This window comes from Brienomyrus brachyistius, chromosome 17 (assembly GCF_023856365.1).
Source record: "Brienomyrus brachyistius isolate T26 chromosome 17, BBRACH_0.4, whole genome shotgun sequence".
Taxonomy (NCBI): Eukaryota; Metazoa; Chordata; class Actinopteri; order Osteoglossiformes; family Mormyridae; genus Brienomyrus; species Brienomyrus brachyistius.
Window position 1 is genome coordinate 12,047,866 of NC_064549.1, and position 20,207 is coordinate 12,068,072.

The 20,207-nt window shown below is 44.1% G+C and overlaps 4 protein-coding genes across 6 annotated transcripts; 1 reads left to right on the plus strand and 3 right to left on the minus strand.

Annotated features, from left to right (window-relative positions):
• tnfaip1 (tumor necrosis factor, alpha-induced protein 1 (endothelial)) lies at window positions 1-4,877 on the minus strand. Its single transcript, XM_048980862.1, has 7 exons — window positions 4,741-4,877; window positions 3,313-3,642; window positions 2,671-2,840; window positions 2,082-2,165; window positions 1,875-1,927; window positions 1,575-1,770; window positions 1-1,150 (listed from the first exon to the last, which is right to left on the minus strand). The coding sequence occupies exons 2-7, from the start codon at window positions 3,527-3,529 to the stop codon at window positions 932-934; spliced, it is 939 nt and encodes a 312-aa protein (XP_048836819.1). The 5' UTR covers window positions 3,530-3,642; window positions 4,741-4,877; the 3' UTR covers window positions 1-931.
• A 185-nt stretch (window positions 4,878-5,062) lies between these two features.
• ift20 (intraflagellar transport 20 homolog (Chlamydomonas)) lies at window positions 5,063-8,940 on the plus strand. 2 transcript variants are annotated; one of them, XM_048980948.1, is made up of 5 exons: window positions 5,063-5,516; window positions 6,581-6,711; window positions 7,875-7,960; window positions 8,072-8,175; window positions 8,271-8,940. In XM_048980948.1, the coding sequence occupies exons 2-5, from the start codon at window positions 6,585-6,587 to the stop codon at window positions 8,350-8,352; spliced, it is 399 nt and encodes a 132-aa protein (XP_048836905.1). In that variant the 5' UTR covers window positions 5,063-5,516; window positions 6,581-6,584; the 3' UTR covers window positions 8,353-8,940. The 2 variants fall into 2 exon arrangements, with proteins under 2 accessions (XP_048836905.1, XP_048836904.1); XM_048980947.1 differs by having other exon boundaries at window positions 5,067-5,516; window positions 6,550-6,711.
• tmem97 (transmembrane protein 97) lies at window positions 8,841-10,256 on the minus strand. The gene is made up of 3 exons (XM_048980946.1): window positions 10,039-10,256; window positions 9,686-9,830; window positions 8,841-9,482 (listed from the first exon to the last, which is right to left on the minus strand). Exons 1-3 carry the CDS (start codon window positions 10,150-10,152, stop codon window positions 9,211-9,213), a joined length of 531 nt encoding a protein of 176 aa, XP_048836903.1. The 5' UTR covers window positions 10,153-10,256; the 3' UTR covers window positions 8,841-9,210.
• Window positions 10,257-10,729: 473 nt separating this feature from the next.
• si:ch211-167j9.5 (fibroblast growth factor receptor homolog 1) lies at window positions 10,730-18,003 on the minus strand. Of its 2 annotated transcripts, none has more exons than XM_048980943.1 (12): window positions 17,772-18,003; window positions 16,307-16,380; window positions 15,767-15,860; window positions 15,369-15,558; window positions 15,045-15,183; window positions 13,684-13,782; window positions 13,441-13,601; window positions 12,945-13,082; window positions 12,748-12,859; window positions 12,563-12,677; window positions 12,034-12,133; window positions 10,730-11,825 (listed from the first exon to the last, which is right to left on the minus strand). In XM_048980943.1, exons 2-12 carry the CDS (start codon window positions 16,332-16,334, stop codon window positions 11,775-11,777), a joined length of 1,227 nt encoding a protein of 408 aa, XP_048836900.1. In that variant the 5' UTR covers window positions 16,335-16,380; window positions 17,772-18,003; the 3' UTR covers window positions 10,730-11,774. The 2 variants fall into 2 exon arrangements, with proteins under 2 accessions (XP_048836900.1, XP_048836901.1); XM_048980944.1 differs by having other exon boundaries at window positions 10,732-11,825; window positions 12,563-12,662.
• Window positions 18,004-20,207: the final 2,204 nt, after the last annotated feature.

Consider the following 20,207-nt stretch of genomic DNA (forward strand, 5'->3'; position numbering starts at 1 on the left):
TTATCTGAAACCCTTTTATTTTAAAATGAAAATTCATACAGAAACCATATACAAAACATTTCAAATTATGGAGGCACTTCTTTGCATTTTTGTCACATTTAAAGTCATACGTCTTAGAGTGCAGAAACAACAGTCATTGGCTTTACTGATTGTGTAAATAACAGATTTCCCTTACATGCTTTATGACCTGTCACTATCAGTCTCACTAATCAGAACTGGCACTGTGGGTGTTTGAAAAGTAAAAAAAAAAATAAAAATACTGGGTGTCTTTAAACAGGCTTAAATATGCAACAGGGTAAGGGCAGCATTAACCCACTAAAGCCAAATCATTATGAGCAGGGGAATCCGGGGGGTTGTCCAGAGTGGCGTCGAGTGAGACGTATCGTGGTCTCCCAGAAAGACCAACAGCCCACAAAGCTAAAGAGCCCTCATTAGTTACAGAACGGCTAAAACATTTTAAAAGAACTTTACAGCATTACTGTATTTTCACTGAGCAGAACATGATAGTTCAGAGTAGCTAAAACGTTATGTTTTAAAAGCTATACCAGTATGAGGGAAGAAATATCTATGCATAGATACTGGATGTTGTAAAACTGCCAAATCTGGAACACCATAAAAGAGTATTTAAGAAATGATTAAAGCACTTTCACTTTCCTTCTGTGGCACTTTGTGGTGTAGCACTGGATGCAGGTGACTTGTGTATAATGGCATAAATGAGAGTCCAAAGACCACAGATGAATGATGGTAGAGGCCCATCAGAATACTCACAGGCAGTCAGGCCCTTTTCCCACTGGCAACACAAGCTACCAATGAAGGAAGAAGAGGTGGCTCTGTGTTACCCCCTCCGCACCTGACTGCCGAGGACCCAGTCTGGCTGAGAACCTGCCTGAGGGCCAAGAGGTGAAGAAGCAAGCGGGACGGCCAGTGGCATCTAGAGGCCCAGGGGGCGGTCGTCATAGGTGCTGTACCGCTTGACGTGGAAGCGACGCACACACTCACGGATCTCCCATGTCTCCTCCTCCTCGCTGTGGGAGCCACACTGGGCACGCCTCCGCGTGGCCTCCAGCAGTGAGTTGTCAGGCACCGGCATTGTCTCGTACAGCAACGCGTTCAGAGTTTCTTCGTAGATGCGTGCATCGGGGAACTCCACCTGCGAGGGGCAGACATGACAATAATGAGCCATGTGTCAAGGTTCCTCCTTCCCTTACACGGCCCACTACAATGCCAGCAGCGGCCTGCAGGAGGACATTGTCCAAGTTAAAAAGTCTTATCCATGCAACAGCAAAATCCATAATGGAAGTGGTGTGTTGGCTCAGTGGGTTAGGAAGCTGTGACTGAACGTAAGGTTGCCAGTTTGAATCCCAGGTTCGGGACAGTGATTTCACCATTTTGCCCATGAACAAGGCCCTTAACCCCTAGCTGCTCCAGGAACAGTCTGACTGTTCTCTCAGCCGTATGCTGCTTTTGATAAAAGCGTCTGCTACACAAGTGTAACGTGAAAATATACCTAAAAAAGCACTACACAGCCCCAAGCCTAGCAGGACCAAAGCCTGCCACTAGAGGTGGGTGCTCACCTTGGTCTGCTTCTTCTCTGTGGCGTAGACGATGGATGTGCAGCAGACCTCGGCCATCTTGCGGCCCTGCCCATAGAAAGACCAGCAGCAGATCTCATCTCCGATGACGTCCTTGATGAAAAGCACCCGTCTGCTGTACCTCAGGCACAGTTTGTCGAAGAGCTCGATGTTCTTCAGCAGGTTGTCATCCGAGTTACTGCGGGACATCGTACAGGGAAGGGGAATGAAGTCAAAAGTTTACCGTCTAGTGAGAGAAGAGAGACCTATGGGGAGCGACGTCACGGCCGATCAGAGACGCACCTGGTGTAGGAATACTTGTTGTTGCTTCTGTTGTAGAGCAGTTTCACCACAGGCTGGAAGACAAAGAAAAGTTCAGTCCTTTTGCCAAAGCCAAACTGTTCAACAGAACAATTGTTGTTTGATTCAAGGAAGAACTGGAACTTGGCAGCAAAGAGAGAGAGAAAGAGGGAGGAATTGGGACTGATGTACAAGCCACTCTGTCCTTACCCTGCTGCAAGCCTGGATAACCTGCTGCTCCTCCTTCAAGGAGGTAATCACCGGGACCACACAGGGAGCTCGCAGCCTATCCTCCTGCGGGCCGTTTGCAACAGAAGCCACCAATGAGCACCAAAGACAACAGAGACCTGGGTGAGCTTGGAGCTTCCACGGCAGCATGTAAGCTGCTTTGCTGATGATTCACCCACAGCTTCGCCATTTTACCCCAGGAACAATCAATGATGATTCAACCCAGTAGTCATTTTTCAAAATCACGCTGCGAGCTGCCAGTGAGATGAGAAATGTAATGCTCTACCACTAAACCTTGTAAAACCTCCTATGCAAATGCCGACAGATTTACTGCAATTTCATCTGTAAGAGATGTGAAACTGAGCCAAAAATAACATTCATTCACACAAATTCTGTTAATTAGTGTTGATTCACAAAATTATATAGCACTCACTGTGTGGTCTCCATGGAGACCCAATGAAACACGTGTCGCACTGCCATTATATGGGTGACTCAGTCAAGCTGATCACACATCTGTGCCCAGGTAGCTGGACAGGACAGGAGCAGGGAGGACTGACAGCAAGCCGCTGACCTGCAGGGTGCTCTGGCAGAGGTCCACCAGTCCCTGGATGAGGTAGTACTTGGCTTCGGCCATGAGCTCGCGGACCCCCTGCCGCGTCTTCGGCAGGGTCACGGTCGCGTCTCGCAGAAAGCTCAGGATGGTTCCAAAGTGCTTCCCACAGCGGTCAATCAAGATCCAGCCTGCTCGGGATAAACGAACAAGCAAATAATCATTTTCCTGCTGGCTGAGGGGAAATCCATACCCCCTCACTCACATTGAGGTGGCTAAATAAATGGGGCCTTAAACACTTAGAGTTTATTTTATAATAAACATCACTAATACACCATACACTGACATTCTGCCTAGAGTGTTGGACGGTGGCGTACTGCACAGTCTCTACAATTTCAGTTTAATATCAGCTTCTCTAAGATTCTCATCTTAAACGCAGCCTCTCCCCAAGTGCCTTTGCTCTGCAACACCGGGATGCTCCCAGGTTAACAGCAGTCTGTGCTGATGTTGGGGAATGCTGCTGCACATATACACTACCAAATCTAATCTGATTGCAGATACATCAGTGTAACTGTAGAGGGCAGTATGACTGCCGGTGCAGAAAGGCACCTTGTCTGCGTGTGCACATCACCCAGTCTCAGGCGGGGGTCTCCTAGCACCCACCCTCTTTGTCGGTGAACACCTCCATCCTGCCACTGAACATGGCCTTGAGCATGGTGTCCTGCCGAGTGAGCACCTGCAGGGAGCTGTAGTAGAGGCTCCCGCCCACGTTCAGACGTACATACTTGTTGCTCAGGCCCACGGCACCATGGTAGCTGCAGGGCTTGGTCTTGGGGCGAGTGGCAGCAGGGGAATCGGACAGACAGCCATCCCCCGACATGTCCCTCTGTAGGTAGATGACCACCCTGCAGACAGCGGGTCTGACCTCCCCCGCCGTGGTGATACCTTAAAGGGGGGTCGGCTGCAGCACCACTCTGCTTGCCACACCCATACCTGCCCAAAAACCGGCATAGACCTGGTGAGTGAGAGCAGAAAACCAGACACACACAGCATGTACACACGGAGTTGCAGCCAGAATGCATCAGCCAGGCAGCTATCCACGAGGTCATTTCCTTTACTGTTCCAGGCAGACAGTTGTAAAACGGGAAAGTGACACTGATAAAATTTAAGGTACACTTCAGTGACAGCTGAGGAGACCGTTAGATCAGGAAACCCCCCTGCAAACAGACATTTTCCGGTGCTCCCTTTCTCAGCGTAGTGGAATGTGGTCCTGAAAAAACAGAACGCTGGAGGAGGGGCGAGGGATACTGTTGATGTCCGGCGCAAAGACGCTAAAACTATCGCAAAGTCCGCTAATAAGCACTTTCCTCGGCCACGTACTAAATGCACGACACTGACTACTCCCATCAAAATATCCAAAATATAAATATCTATCTTTCAGGAGTTCGTCTTCCAAGCTTAATAGTGCCAATCCCAGGGCATCACAATTCCACGGAGGGCCGCGTGGTGTGCTACATTTAACATCTTCTTGGATATCTTGCTTTGATATCTCCTCCTTTGAAAGTTTCAAACTAGTCGATTAAATCGGGAAATGATCCTTATGTGGAAAAGACAAGTTTAATCCACCTGCAATTCCGACTGCTTAGGGCAATCACCAAAACTAAGTCTGTGTAAAGAATCACCTAGATCCACAGTATATTAACCAGTACATTATTAACACAAAAGGACTTAGATTCCATAAGGTTTCCAAATACAGATTCATTTGCGTGGCTCCCTTGTGTCCGCCGGAGCCTAATACATTTAGCAACCGCTTTCAGTATTATTTCATTCGTCAGAAATTATGTTCCTGGTAATTATTTTACCTACAACTACTAACTAGCTATCAAAAAAACTTTACTGGGTGGCAGCAACTGTCCTAAAAGTAAATAACGGCGTTAGACACATACAGTTCGCTAGCTCTGTAGATATGTTAGCCATCTCGCCGATAAAGCGTTAAAGTAAAGCGCTATTTCGATAATCGAGCAAGTACTTCGCATAATTCTGCCGGACAAGGTCCACATTGATACAAATATTTAAAAGCTATTCACATACCCAATGACAGCTGGTGTAAACGCAGAACTGGCTAAAATGTTAAAGTATCTTCACGTTAACTTTCCTTTTGCTAACAAGTCAGCTACTTTTTAACGACGCCCAAGAAACACTGCCGTCATACCTCGAGCGGAACGGGTAAAGGCGGAGCGCGAGGAAATCTGGGTTTTGTAGTTCTTTCGCCCTTCCATGGCCACCCTTTTTCAAACGTGAAATCAAGCGTGAAAAAACTACATATCCCATAATTATAAGGTATGGAAAAATAAGCGTTTTAAAAATTGTTAACTTGTAATACAACACTCGTTGGGCATATAATATGAACAGAGTTAGCGAATGAAGAATGTCAAGAACACTGTATTTGTAAATGTCATTAAAACATCAATTAACTAGCAATCTAACTAGATGGACGGATTGGCCTTATGGGAAATTCGTAGGGCTGTATGGTTAGCGAAGTAAAGACGCGCAATGTCAGGGTTGCCAGAGTGAGAGTAAAACAGAAGATATTGTGTCAGTACTGCGTATTGCATTTGAATGAATGATGAGAGAGATCAACTTTATATTTGACTTTTGGGCTGCTACATGTCGACAGTTGCTTCATACCCGATATGTAGGAAATTCAGTGAAGTTAAGCTGTGTAGGTTATACATAGTGCAGCCTTTGGCAACCCCGTCTCCCTGGTAGCGACCAAAACATGCAATCCGAAGACCTCGGCGCAGGTGACGTCAGTGCCACATAGCCGCGATCTACGAGGAGACATTGTTTATCACTGTGTATCAAAGGTAGGAAAATACTTCTTTAATGTATACTTTTAGTGTTGCCGTTTAAAATTAACAAACAAGCAGTTATGTAAACATACCTCGCGAACACATCATGAATGTTTACCTGCTTGCCGTGACTATTACTAGTTGTTTTACAGACGTTGGGTATCTTTGTCCAAACCTTTGTTAAGTGATGGCTGTATCAGGAGCTCCTGTTGGACATAATTTTAATGGTCGCAACTAGAATTATTCTAAAACAGCAACACGCCTATTTTCATACAGATAGAAAGCGTAATGTGCCTTCAGTATATCGCCAAAATAAACCGTGACTGTAAGTGGACTTGGTGACAAACAGTGGAAAATTACACATATATACACTTTGAATGAATTCACACTTGCAATGTAGATATTAATAACATTTCAGCCCCTCGCGATATTTTTTTTATAACAACCTCTCTACTGATCTGTGCCGTTATTTAACGATATTCCGTTGTGTAGCCCTGTCATAGGGCACGTGTATCGATTTGTGTCAGTAAACGGGGTAGGGGCAGAACGACAGCAGGATTGATTTGGGTGATCTCTAATGGTGATTGATAACCAGGGGCCTGTATCATAGAGTTGCTTAGCCAGATAACTTGTTGGTACCCCTGTTTAAATGGACTTTACCTTTGTTCACTTACATTTAGCCCCGGCTACCTTAAATCCAACAAAGCAAGAAATCCTACTTTGTGATACAGGCCCCATCTCAGAGACTGCAGGTGCAGGAACCTCTGAATATGACACCCAGCTGACCTCGATTACATTTATCATCTTATTAGGGTAAAGCAGGGTCAATTGGGTCAGTTTTTAACCTAATATAAATAATAATAATTCCCCAGTTTTCGTTTTTTTGCAAGTCTAATTTTGGATATTTTTCTCTGTATTCAAATAATAAAATTATTGTTATGGTTGAAATCTGCTATTTTTTTTAACCTCCTCACAAACGTATGCGTGGTTGACTGCATCTAATCTGACTGAGGGGGAGTCAGTAATTGCATATGTTTGATGACTTTAGACCAGTGTTTCCAACCTTGGTTGGGGATAAGTGTCATGGCTACAGATCCTTTGGCTGAAGCTGGTCTTCATTTTGATGACTTCAACAAACTGCGTGTGTTGGAGCCAGAGGTGGGGCAGAGGAGCACAGAGCTCAAGGAAGAATGCAAAGATTTTCTAGACAGTGAGTATTATTTTGCTAGTTGCTATATTGCCAAAAGTATTGGGACACCTGCCTTTACACACACATGAACTTTAATGACATCCCATTCTTAATACCTTGGGTTGTTGAGTTGGCACACCCTTTACAGCTATAACAGCTTCAGCTCTTCTGAGAAGGCTGTCCACAAGGTTTAGGAGTATGTTTATGGGAATTTTTGACCATTCTTCCAGGAGAGCATTTGTGAGGTCAGGCACTGATGTTGGATGAGAAGGCCTGGCTCACAGTCCCCGCTCTAATTCATCCCAAAGGTGTTCTGTCAGGTTGAGGTCAGGGCTCTGTGCAGGCCAGTCAAGTTCCTCCACACCAGACTTGCTCATCCATGTCCTTATAAGCCTTGCTTTATGCACTGGTGCGCGGTCATGTTGGAACAGGAAGGGGCCGTTCCTAAACTGTTCCCACAAAGTTGCCTTCAAATGCTGCAGCATTAAGAGTTCATTTCACTGGAACTAAGGGGCCAAGCTCAACCCCTGCAAAACAACCCAACACCATAATCCCTCCTCCACCAAACTTTACACTTGGCACAATGCAGTCAGGCAAGTACTGTTCTCCTGGCAACCGCCAATAACATCCCCACTGTATTAGAGTCTAGTGGTGGTGTGCTTTATACCACTGCATCCAACACTTTGCATTGTACTTGGTGATGTATGGCTTGGATGCAGCTACTCGGCCATGGACATCCATTCCATGAAGTTCTCTATGCATTATGTTCTTGAGTTTATCTGAAGGTCACATGAAGTTTGGAGGTCTGTAGCTATTGACTCTGCAGACAGCTGCTGACTTTTGCACTCTGTGCGTCTCAGCATGCATTGTCCCCGCTCTGTGATTTTTACATGGCCTATCACTTTGTGGCTGTTACTGTTGTTCCCAATTGCTTCAACTTTGACCGTGGAATATTTATTAGCGAGGAAATTTCACAAATGGACTTATTGCACAGGTGGCATCCTATCACGGTACCACGATTGAATTCTCTGAGCTCCTGAGAGCGACCCATTCTTTTGCAAATATTTGTGAAGGTGCTTGATTTTATACACCTGTCACTATGGAAGCGATTGGAACACCTGAATTCAATTATTTGGAAAAAAAAAATACTTTTGGCAATTTACTGTTTGTTCTTTCCTTAATAGAAATTGGGCAGTTTCAGAAGATCGTAGGTGGACTGATTGACCATGTGGACATGCTGGCAAAAGAGGCAGAGAGAGAGAAGATGAAGGTAAGATAGGCTAATGTACACGTGCACAGGATGAAACCGTCTCATGGAGCGCGTGCTGTCTGTTGCCGTCTCCCCGTACCAGTCTGTGAAGAGGACGCTCTCCTTTCTCAGGCCATAGGAGCGAGAAACCTGCTTAGGTCTGTGGCCAAGCAGAGGGAGGCGCAGCAGCAGCAGTTGGAAGCCCTCCTCGCCGAGAAGAGGATGCAGCTGGAGAGGTGATCAGCAGATGCTCCCGATCCCACCGCATGGCAGCAAAGCCCCTCCACGCTCCTCATGCCTGTTTCTAATGTGAAAATCTCATCTCTGGCAGGTACAGGATTGAATATGAAGCACTGTCTAAAGTGGAAGCCGAACAGAATGAATTCATCGACCAGTTCATCCTTCAGAAATAAGGCTGTGAAGTGAGAATAGAGCTGCTGTCTTGCATAACCCTAAACCTTTCTTTTGTTCCATATCCAAGGTGCTTCTTGTTTCTTGATGACAAGCAGAAAAGGAAATGGCATCTTAATGTTACAATTAGACTGTCTTTTCAGTTTGTATCAAGAATGAACAGTGTATCCAGTACAGCAAATTTCATCTTATGAAAATATTTCTCAAAAGCTGGTGTATTTTGCAAACTGGAATCCAAAGTTATGCCTGTCTTTTATACAGACAAACATTTGGAATATTTAATTACCAAGTCACTTGTGCTTTTTAACCAAATGCTTATACTGTACACCTAATTTTTATTACATTTTGTACAAATGAAAATAGTTAGTGTAAATAGCATTTATTGAACTGTGGATATTTGCTTCTTGTACTGTTCTACAAATAATTTTGCAAACATTTCCAGGAGTATGTATCTGGACTTTATACCAAATACGTAAAGGATAAAAACTGATTTGTCTAATTTTAATTACAACTTTATTATTGTATATTAGAGATACATTTTGAACAAATGTTGAAATTATTTATTACAATAAAACCAATAAAAACCCAAACTCTGAATTCAGTATTTATTTTAGGTAAATCTGGAGTCCAAATATTCCATAAATGATTTTTCCCTGTATTTTTCCCAGCCTATTTCCACCTTGCAATCAGTGTTTACGAATTTCTGTCTAGACAGACAGCCTGAAGTAATTTTAGAAGGACTACGATCAGATCCTTCAGCTGCCAAATGCAAGGTGGTGACAAAAATAATACAATTACAGTTGTATGGGTATAATTAACTTCCATGGTACATAACACTTAATGAAGGTTTGGGCTGACACCTATCTGTGCTTCTTCCCTGACGCTGAAGCTTTTCCAGTGCGAGCATTGTTATACAATGGGTTATACAACATTGTGAGTAGCAGCATAAGAGGAATTATCAGATATGGGGAATATATAGCCATCAGTGTGAGGCGTTCTCTTGAGGTTTTTGGCCCAGGGTGAGGAGAATTTGGGAACTGGTTAAACAGAATGTATGCCAAGATGGGGATTAAGGTCGTGGCCACGTGGGTGGAATAGATGATAGCTGGAGTTCTGATCCACCTACAGCTACCTTGAAGAGACAAAAGAACTGAGAATTCACCAGTGACCCACACATCTAAGATGATATTTTTATATTAAATAAGACCAGTACCAAGATATTAAGAATGAACTATTCGGATTCCGTACTGGTCACCACTAGAGGTCAATATAGTACTGCTACTGATTTCGATCAAAGACCACAATTATGCACTTTGAACGCTATCGGTTACTAACCTTTCAGAAATGCGTACGCTGCAATGGGAAAGAACGGCATTTGTAAAAGTGCCTCGCAGAAAATGAAGGATTTGAACCAGACAGGAGGATCCAGCATCATGGGGTCTTTAAACTCGGCAGCGTACCATTTTAAAAGATCTGTAAGCTACAAGAAACATACATGGTAATTTCTAACTCCTGATTATGTCACTTGACTCTACTGCTCAAATAAAAATATATTTCTTCTTCAAATATCGTAATAACTACTATCGGGGCATCACACATTGATTGTGTCTGAAAACATCAAGGTAGAAGAAGAGATATTCCACTCTACACCTTTACAAAGCAGCAGCCGATGAGATCTCTTTACTTACTGGCTGTGGATACACCTGAGCAGGAAGTAAAGCTTGGAGATCAATGAACAAAGTAATAGGGATGTGAGAGGCGAAATACAAGAAAAATATAGCCTCCAAAACACGCGTAAACATCGTAAATAACGGCAAAAAAAAACGCACTTGAAATGCTTTACTTTCAAAACAAAAATCGACGAACCTTTGAATGGCTCGTCTCCACAAAAACGGAAGTGATATGATGTGACGTATGCATTGTTTTAATTTGATTGGTTGTTTGTAGGAGCGTGACACGGGAGGCGTGTTAAAAGGGAGGGGCCATTTAGAGCTGTCGTGTCAATTTGTCAGATTTAAGGTACCCCGCTTAATCGGAGCCTAATTTAGGTAGGGTTGGAATAAGACATTCTGGCAGGGGATCCTCCAGGAACAGAAATGAGAATCACTGCATTACTAGTTTAAAAGCACCTTTACAATAATAATAAACAATCATCCGTGTGACCCTGGCCAGGATACATGTAATGAAGGTGGATATATGAATATATATGCTTTATTTATTGCCATGAGACATATGGATATGTGAGAGCAACATTGGAAGGTGACCAGCATGCAGGTATGGTTATGGGCCCTAAGACTTGACTTAACCTTTTAATCGCAAGTACAAGAGTACCAACCTACTGAGCCACAGACCACCCTTGGAGTGAACTGCAACTCTTTAGCAGAAATAATAATAATAATAATAGGGTGGTAGGAGAAGGTCTTGCTTCGCTTCCACCCACAGACTGCAGAGTAATACTACCATCCACTAAGCAACCCAGCCTGAGCTTTGAACACAACTGAGGCAGAAATAAAAACAGACAATTCTGAGACAGAAATAAAAAGGTTTTATGACTGAGAGACAACAAAGGATTTTAATCTTGATCTTGATTCGATCTTGGCTTAGGGGCAACTTCCAAATCAGATTACAGTCCAGTGCAAGTTTACGTTTCCATCACTGAGGCATCTCAACATTCAAGATTTTTTAATTGTCGCATACATAGTCATACAAAGTACAACATGTAGCGAAATGCATCAACAAGGTCAGGAAGGCGTCTGGACCTGGCTGCGGCATTCTACTAATTTAGGGATTAATTGTCGACGCACCACAACAAAATGTGCATTTAATCCATATGTAACATAGCTGGGGACAGCTAATTCAGCACCCGGGGAGCAGTACTTGGGGGCGGTACTTTGCTGGTCGGGGATTCAAACCTGCGATCTTTCAACCACCAGTGCACTTCCCTAACCATTAAGCCACCACTGCCCACTGTCATGTAATGTTCCATTACAGTGTCACTTATCTTGCCCTGAATTGGAGCTGCACCCAAGAGTCCAGATGGGGTCGCTCTGTCATCCTCGTCAAACTCCGTGTTAAACTATAGTGATGCCATGCGGGATCTCAGGCATAATTGCCAAGGCTCTTTCTGCTTGGAGAATCCCTGCAGGTCTGATGTTGACAAAGCCTCACAGTTTACACCACTAGGTAATGTTGTAGTACTTGAGTCCGGTCTCTCCTACTCCTCTTGAAATAATGATACATGTTAATAAGATAAAATACAATCAATAAAAAATAAATTAATCTATTATTTGCTGCATTGGCTGCATACTGATTCCCCCTCACCCCCCAAGTCTCTGTCTTGACTCAGACTCTGTCCTTCAAGTTTGTGGTCTTGAATCAGACTTGATATATGTGTAATTGTCCCCATCACTACCGCTTGATGCTGTCATGGTTCTGCTGGGTCCAGCTGCTTTTCATAGTCCACATCCACATAGTCCTGACAGATAAATGACCACCACAGGTTAGCATCATGTGCCCCATCAATAACTCTAGAAAGATGCATTACTGTTTATGTGTCTGTGTGCTTCAACAACACACCAGAGTGTGCTTTCCAGAGCAACTGTTAAAAGAAAACCGTAATAAAATTTTGTATTCACCTGGGTGGAAGATGGGGAGTTCTAGAGTGAGGAACCGAGACTACTTACAGAGTCATTTTCCAGGATATTGTCCAAGATCCTCACGATATCTGTGAATGAAGGTCTGTGGGAGTGTAGCTCTAGCCAGCAGTCCTTCATCATCTGCAGACTGAGCATGTAGAGACAGGAAGAAAGAAAAGACTTCACAGTAAACCATATTTCAGTAAACTGTGACGAGGACTTCACAGTAAAGCATGATGAGGACGGCACAGCAAAACATGATGAGGACTTCACAGTAAAGCATGATGAGGACGGCACAGCAAAACATGATGAGGACTTCACAGTAAAGCATGATGAGGACGGCACAGCAAAACATGATGAGGACTTCACAGTAAAGCATGATGAGGACGGCACAGCAAAACATGATGAGGACTTCACAGTAAAACATGATCAGGACTTCACAGAAAAGCGTGAAAAGGACTTTACAGTAAACCGAACCTCATCAAACCACAATAAAGCATTTAAAAACAAATACTGCTGACTCCCTCAGCCCTGTTATGTTTGTCGATTGAAATACATTGAAACCTGACGCACTCACATCTCTGGCCTGCACCCCTCCGGATCCGTGTTCCTCTGCCCAGCACAAACATAATACACCACCTCCTCTGATGTCTCCAGACTGGGATATGGCAAGGTGCCTGCCACATAAAAACCTTTTTTTGTTCTGTGTTATATGCTAGGTGGATTACAGATGTCATCATTAGTGGTCTTTACTAAACTCACCAAAAGTGTGCATCTCCCACAGTAAGATGCCGAAGGCCCATACATCCCCCTTGAAGCTGTAGTAGTTGTTCTTGAAAAACTCCGGCGGGTACCAGCGCAGGGGAACTCTCTCCTAGTAAAGCACAAGAAAAGCTGGGGAGCTTGTAGCACCCAATGCCCATGCCCTAAGATGGCCTGCCACCCTGCTGGAGCCTCACCCTGGCGGTCTTCTTGCGGCTGCTCCGATGGCTTCTCATGCGAGTCAGGTCTCTGGCCAGCCCAAACTCAGCTAGTTTCACCTCCATGGGGAAATGGTGCACCAGGATGTTCCTCAGGGCCAGGTCACAGTGAACCACCTGGGCAGTCAGTCCAGCTTTGCTTTACAATATTGCTTTGGAACAGTCCTGTGCTACTCCGATTCAGAACATCATTGTTATGAGTGTTGTAGGTGCAAGAAATGCCTTTTACAATTAATAAAAGCAAATACGTCCTTCAAACTTCGCTATCTAGATGTTAACTGTATACAAAAGGGGAGAGCGCCTCAGAGCAGTGTATTTTTGGTGGTACAGTGGCATTGTGTACAATTCTAGAACTGAGGTATCTCCAAGAAGTATATTTTTGGAAGTGTAGTAGCATTGTGGGTTGTACCATTTTAGAGAGCAGGTATCCCCAAGCAGTGTATCTTTGGTGGTGTAATGGCATAGAAGATTGTACCATTTTAGAGTGTAGGTGTTCCATGGCCAGGGCAATGTGATAGGATGCAATCGTGAAGAGATGCTGTAGGTCCTTGTTGGTGTGAAGGGTTTCTTGATTCAACTGAAGAAAATTGCGAAGGGTCCCATAATTCACAAACTCCATGAGCAGCACATAGGGCTCTGTGATAAAGGATGGTTCAATTTGTGTTATGGAAAGGTGACAACACATTCAGTAACACCTAAGGAACAGGACCCCCCTCACCCTCGGTGATGTTCCAGTCCAGTAGCTGCAGCACATTCCTGTGGTGCACTAACTTCTTCATGATGGACACTTCCATCTGCACCCGCTTGGAGGGGATACCTGTAGGGCGAAAAAGAATTGAGCTAGCATCAGTGTGGTCATTGAGTGTAAACTAGGGGTGTAAAGATGCATTGAATCAATTTTTATGGTGGTGATTCAATGCATTGATCTGTAAAATTGATTATTTTTTTGGGGGGGTAAAATAAAGATACTCCTACTTCCAGCTCATGTGCTGCAGGAGGACACACTAAGTTGCAGTACCAGTATGTGAATTTTCAAAATTGTAATGTATTTGAATGTATTTTATTTATATACACTTTTAAAAATAATCTGTTCTTTTTTTTCTCTAGCATCGATGCAGAATCTTTCACATTAGCATTGTGATGCATCGTTAAAATTATTATTTCTCCCACCTCTAGCAGAAATGAAGACCCTGAGGCAGCTAACTAGCTAGTTATGTAAAACGTTATGTTAGCTTTAAAGATGCACAGCATATGGCTGACATATCGGTATTGGCCAATATTCATAAAAAATTAAGATGTTGGCTCAGTATTTAAAGTTAGCAGTACTAGAGATAAAGACACGACTACAAAAATAATGGAGATGATTGCGTTGGATGATGAGCTGTTATCTGTAGTGGGGGGGCAAGGGATTTAGTTGGCTCATTTACCACATAGAAGAGGTCTCAAACTACCAGCCCATGACATGTTTATGATTCGCAGATTGGCCTTTCATTTCCCACACCATAAAAAAACTACATAACATCATTCCACTAATCTGAGCTGGCAACCCCCCTCCCCCCACCAGGTAGTACTTCATTTAATGTGTTTAATTAATTAGTTGGCCTTTTGACCATTTTTCACTAGCGTGTTCTCTAGTAATGGCCAACTGAAGCATCATGAAACATTTTCTGTATTTTTTCACTGGTTTTCCTTGAGGCATGAATTGAGCCCTTATTTAGATAGAGAGCACCATCTAGTGGTTTCAGAAAATATAGCAATTGGTTCATGAAGCTTCATTTGGTTATCACTAGTATTCTCTCGGTTTAAGAATAACCGTAAAAACAAATGTTCTGAGATTCCACCTTCTTTCGATTCCATTAATAGTGCATAGCTAAGTTCACATGGTAATATTTGTGAAATTTTTTTGGTGGAGTAAAAAAAGGTTTTAATTTAGGTTTTCAAATTAATTGACTAATTGACTTGAATTGCCATTAAATTAAACAATTTCCGATGTATTGAATAATTCCCTCAATAATCTTAATATAACTGAACTGGAAGGTATAACTGAATCGGTTTGGGAGCCCCTAATGTAAACGTTACCCTCTTTGGTGATCTTGCAGGTGAATATGGAGTGGCCCTTGCAGGTTCCCTGGTTCATCTTTGCTTTGTAATAGACCCCCTCCTTCCCAGCTTTGATCAGCTGCTGCAGGTTAAGGTCAGCTTTTGTGAAGCGGGGGCCCTTCAGGGGGACAAATTTGTTAAAATGCAGTACGAGTTTGCAAGCTTAAGGATAACTTGAATAACAAAAAACCTGAGTTGTTTCTCTTGAACAAATCAACAATGGGCTTTAATATTGTACACAGGGACTGTGTAGCTATCTGAAACCGCCAGACATCTGGTCACTGTTTGAGGGATGATGCTCACCTGCTGAGGTGGTTTCCATAACAACCGTGATGAAGTCTTAGTTCTCTGTCTCTTCAAAGGAGATTCTGAAGCAGGCTCCTCCACTTGCTTGAGGCTGGGCACAGCCGTGATCGGCGACTCGGGAGGGGAAACGTTAATCATCGCCCCTAACCCACGCAGGTCCTGAATGGTACGGAGCAAGGTTCGATATCTGAAAGGTAGCCAGTATAACAGAAATCATGAATTCTGACAGAGGCGCAGCTCGTGAAGCCCCCACCTGCATGCTGTGTGTGTCTCCGGAGAATCTACCCCTTCTGTGAATGTTCATCAGTGATCTAAAGTGCAGCTAAAAAATAAAGTTCGCCCCCTATGTGACACTAAATGGAAATGCATCTTAGAGAACGAGTCGAAACACCCACTTCTTAATCCAAAGCAACACCAGCAAGATGATGGCCAGCACTGTGATGGTCAAGATGCCACCAAGGATGTAGTTTACAGTAGCCTGGGGCGGTCCTGTGAAGACAAGATGTGAGTAACATGACAGCCACGCTACTTAAAGGAGGCCACTTGGGGGCGCTGCAAACACACTGCAGACCACGAAATCATTGAGATCAGAAGAGCAGCGCTGCTGAAAGAAGGCCACCTGGGGGGCGCTATAAACACACTGGCGACTGCAAAGCTGAAGCAAATTCAAGAGCATGAGGAAGATATTTTAACATAAGTGTAAAGTTTAAAGAAATCTGTGAGTGCCAGAGTGGACGTTAATGAAAGAAAACATGCATTTGTGTGGTCAGATCAGGGCAGTACCGGGATTTAAAATCAACCTCTGTCTTTTTCTCAGACAGACCCACCACACGTCCTACAGGAAGAAAAAACAGGCATCCCGCTGGCCCACAAACACTTCGGTACACCACAGCAGGCAGCTCATCTAGGCCTGCGTCAGCGACAGGGAGCCTTACCAGCTTCCACTTTGGTGCTGTTCCCCATTGTAGAGGAAGACTGGTTACACCTTTCCTGGCACAACGTGCAGTTCCTGAGCAGAATGATTCAATACAGTCCTAATCAGCCATCATCAATCAAAGAAAATGAAACAATTGAATTCTAGAAATGATTAGGTTATACATATATATTTGGTTTATAGTTATTTTCGATTTTGAGCATTGTGTTGCTGTGAACCCTTTGTGTTATTTATGTGAAATGGCTGACATTTGCTGCAGTACATCTGAAGTTTACGTTAAATAAAATTTTGAATTACAAAAAAAACTATTAAGTTTTATCCATCCATTTTATCAATACTCATCTTACCCAATGACACTGAGATCCCAACCCAGACAGCGCAGGTCACAACCCAGATAAGAGGCCAATGTATCACAGGACACACACACACATGCTAACGCAGACACAAAGACATTCACATTATAAGGGCAACGTGGAAGCACCAACGAGCCTCACAGGATGTCCTTGAGGTGCAGGGGCAAACCAACACAACATAGAGGGAAGCCCATACTGGCAGCAGAACCCACAAAAAAATCCTCTATTCATCCTAAGACATGTGAACTAGCCAGGGATCTGCCTGCGTAATAAGCAGCGTGCCTGACCTTTACTTCAGAGCGCATATCTACAGACATTATTGGAGATTTTTGTAGGAATCCCTGCTACGTCACGTTCATTCTTAAACACAGAAAAATTTGTCTAATTTTAATGGCATAAAGCCCAAGACAATGAACGTTATAATTCATAAGATCTAGAGTTTTACAGCTAAAAAAACCCCTGTCGTTTTAACGATGTATGATAGTGGCTTCTGTTAAACGACCTCATATCTTGCATTGTATTTTTTAGGTGTTAAATTAATTGGCAGATGCTAAAGTACCATTCATTTTGCACATTATCTAAATCAAATTACTTTCCTCCATAGTGTCCATAGCGTGAGCTGTGTGGTACAATCATTTCATGTTGTACTGAACAGTGCGGATTTTTCCTCACATATTAATTAAATTTGCTTCTCTAGGCAATAAAACTAGAGGGCTAGAATCAAGAATTGCATTTTTCAATTTACTACACGTTCTACATACCGCTTCTGAAATGTCTTAATCTAAAGACTTTTCTAGTTTTATCATGTCATACATTTAATTAATCAATAAAGGAAGGTTGAAATATAGAAGTACACAATGTAAAAATACTTCAGCTGAATAAGACTTTACCATGACCTTTCTTTGGGTAGGGAGTTTTGGAAGGTAGATAGATAGAATGGAATTTTCTCTATACCGGTTCTAAGTACAGCAACACTAAGTACAGTCATTTATTTCATTTAATGTTAATTAGTAAAACAATGGCAGACAGTCTGTAACCATTTTTGCCACAAGAGGGTAAAAGTCAAACCCAAGTTTATATGTGAGGTAGACATGAACACATGACCCAGCTCACCTGGTAAAGCAGCCGCTCGCCGCTGTCACACCGGGACCCCGCTGAATACTCCGGCTGTTTATGCAGCTTTTACATGTTGCAACTCTAAAGGCTTTCAGGTCTTTTCCTTGGCTTTCCTTGTGTCTTGAAACACAAAGCTGATTTCCGTGATCGCTGCTTCTCAGAAAGAACGCAGGTTCTTTGGAGCCTTATAGAGAAAAAACTGAAACCTCTCATAGCCGCCCCGCTGCCTCTGTATCCGCTCTGCTGCTTTATATATAAATGCGCGCAGCGAGCGGTTAAGCCGACCAAACCACACTGCTTGGGGGAAGTATGAACACTTCAGCGGCAAAATCAGTACATGCTCTGGACAGAAACATCCAGAGCTGGGTTTTGGTGAGGTCCACGGACATTTAAAATGGTAAAAGATCGTCTTAAAGAGAAAGCGTAGGCTTTGCTTTTTGGCACATGTGGACAGGCTCGCTTTCATGATGGGGAGGCCTGCTCGGAGGCTGTGGGCACGCATCACTTTCCAGAAATGCCTTTGACCTCATTTAGTTTGTAAGATGCGGACTGTCCCCCTCCCCCCGAGTGAAGGGAGGGGGAGGTGGGGGTGCCATAACTGCTCTTCAGGGGTGACACCCAAAAACAATGAAACAACCACAAAAGTACCTACAAGCATTGAATGCTGTCCGTAAGCAAGCACAGGCACAGAACATTCTGTCATTCTATGAACACTTCTTTCATTAGAAATATTCATATTATAATGCCATTTAATACACATTGCCAGCTTTTATTGATTCATGAAAGTCATCTGTCACAAAGCAAATTGTTGTCATGAAGGTTGAATTCTAAAAAGTTCACAGTTATATCAGCAATGTCTGCAAAACTGCATACTATCACTTTCATAATATTTTCAAAGTCTGGGGTATGCTGTCACATGTTGACTGTGAAAAATTTATACCCACTTTTCTGATAAGTAAAACAGATTACTGTAATGTACCTAATGTCTGCTCTACCCAAGAAATCTATTTGAAATCTACAACGGGTACAGAAAACCGCTGCCAGAGTAGCAACACGCACCAGTCGCAGGGATCACATCGCACCTGTTTTAAATCCCTACACTGGCTACTGTTGTTTACATGGTCTTGCTTCATCCTACCTCAGTGACATGAATGTAATGTACATCCTAGGCAGATCACCCAGATTATCCAATGGTAATTTGCTGATTATCCCTAAAACTCTGCTCATGTCACTATAGTTCCAAACTTTGAAAGTCCCTCCCAGAAAACCTACAGTAAGAGTTATTGAATGTCCTGGTACTTTCAAAACTAGATTGAAAACACATCTTTTCACTATTGCGTATCTATGATAATCAGTCATGGTATTCTTACATTTTATGCGCATAACTTAATGGTTTGTTCTACTAATTTATTTTCAAGACAATTGGGGGTTTTTTCCCCAGAAGAGGAATGGGCTAGGGTCCTGAGGTAGGAGCTTGATTCTCTTGTGTGGTAGGAGCTAGAGTCCCCTGTGATGCAGGGGTTAGAGTCCGCTGTGAGGTACGGGCTAGTGTTCCTGTTGGGGAAGGAGCTAGAGTCCCCTGTGAGACAGGGGCTAGAGTCCCTTGTGAGGTAGGGGCTAGAGTCCCCTGTGAGGCAGGGGCTAGAGTCCCCTGTGAGGTAGGGGCTAGAGTCCCTTGTGAGGTAGGGGCTAGAGTCCCCTGTGAGGCAGGGGCTACAGTCCCCTGTGAGGTAGGGGCTAGAGTCCCTTGTGAGGCAGGGGCTAGAGTTCCCTGTGAGGTAGGGGCTAGAGTCCCTTGTGAGGCAGGGGCTAGAGTTCCCTGTGAGGTAGGGGCTAGAGTCCCTTGTGAGGCAGGGGCTAGAGTCCCTTGTGAGGTAGGGGCTAGAGTCCCTTGTGAGGCAGGGGCTAGAGTCCCCTGTGAGGTAGGGGCTAGAGTTCCTTGTGAGGCAGGGGCTAGAGTCCCCTGTGAGGTAGGGGCTAGAGTTCCCTGTGAGGCAGGGGCTAGAGTCCCTTGTGAGGCAGGGGCTAGAGTCCCCTGTGAGGTAGGGGCTAGAGTTCCCTGTGAGGCAGGGGCTACAGTCCCCTGTGAGGCAGGGGCTAGAGTTCCCTGTGAGGCAGGGGCTACAGTCCCCTGTGAGGTAGGGGCTAGAGTGCCTTGTGAGGCAGGGGCTAGAGTTCCCTGTGAGGCAGGGGCTAGAGTCCCCTGTGAGGTAGGGGCTAGAGTCCCTTGTGAGGCAGGGGCTAGAGTCCCCTGTGAGGTAGGGGCTAGAGTTCCCTGTGAGGCAGGGGCTACAGTCCCCTGTGAGGTAAGGGCTAGAGTCCCCTGTGAGGTAGGGGCTAGAGTTCCCTGTGAGGCAGGGGCTACAGTCCCCTGTGAGGTAGGGGCTAGAGTCCCCTGTGAGGTAGGGGCTAGAGTTCCCTGTGAGTAGAGGC

Coding starts and splice junctions, on each gene's coding strand:
- tnfaip1 (XM_048980862.1), bottom strand. CDS start 3,529: ATGTCGGGGGATGGCTGTCTGTCCGATTCCCCTGCTGCCACTCGCCCC. Junction 2,841..3,312: donor GGTGTTCACCGACAAAGAGG/GTGGGTGCTAGG, acceptor TATCCCGAGCAG/GCTGGATCTTGATTGACCGC. Junction 1,928..2,081: donor TTATCCAGGCTTGCAGCAGG/GTAAGGACAGAG, acceptor TTTGTCTTCCAG/CCTGTGGTGAAACTGCTCTA.
- ift20 (XM_048980948.1), top strand. CDS start 6,585: ATGGCTACAGATCCTTTGGCTGAAGCTGGTCTTCATTTTGATGACTTC. Junction 7,961..8,071: donor CAGAGAGAGAGAAGATGAAG/GTAAGATAGGCT, acceptor CTCCTTTCTCAG/GCCATAGGAGCGAGAAACCT. Junction 8,176..8,270: donor AAGAGGATGCAGCTGGAGAG/GTGATCAGCAGA, acceptor CATCTCTGGCAG/GTACAGGATTGAATATGAAG.
- tmem97 (XM_048980946.1), bottom strand. CDS start 10,152: ATGTTTACGCGTGTTTTGGAGGCTATATTTTTCTTGTATTTCGCCTCT. Junction 9,831..10,038: donor CTCAGGTGTATCCACAGCCA/GTAAGTAAAGAG, acceptor TGTTTCTTGTAG/CTTACAGATCTTTTAAAATG. Junction 9,483..9,685: donor AGCGTACGCATTTCTGAAAG/GTTAGTAACCGA, acceptor TGTCTCTTCAAG/GTAGCTGTAGGTGGATCAGA.
- si:ch211-167j9.5 (XM_048980943.1), bottom strand. CDS start 16,334: ATGGGGAACAGCACCAAAGTGGAAGCTG. Junction 13,083..13,440: donor AACACCTACACTCTAAAATG/GTACAATCTTCT, acceptor CTGACTGCCCAG/GTGGTTCACTGTGACCTGGC. Junction 11,826..12,033: donor ATATCCTGGAAAATGACTCT/GTAAGTAGTCTC, acceptor TTTATCTGTCAG/GACTATGTGGATGTGGACTA.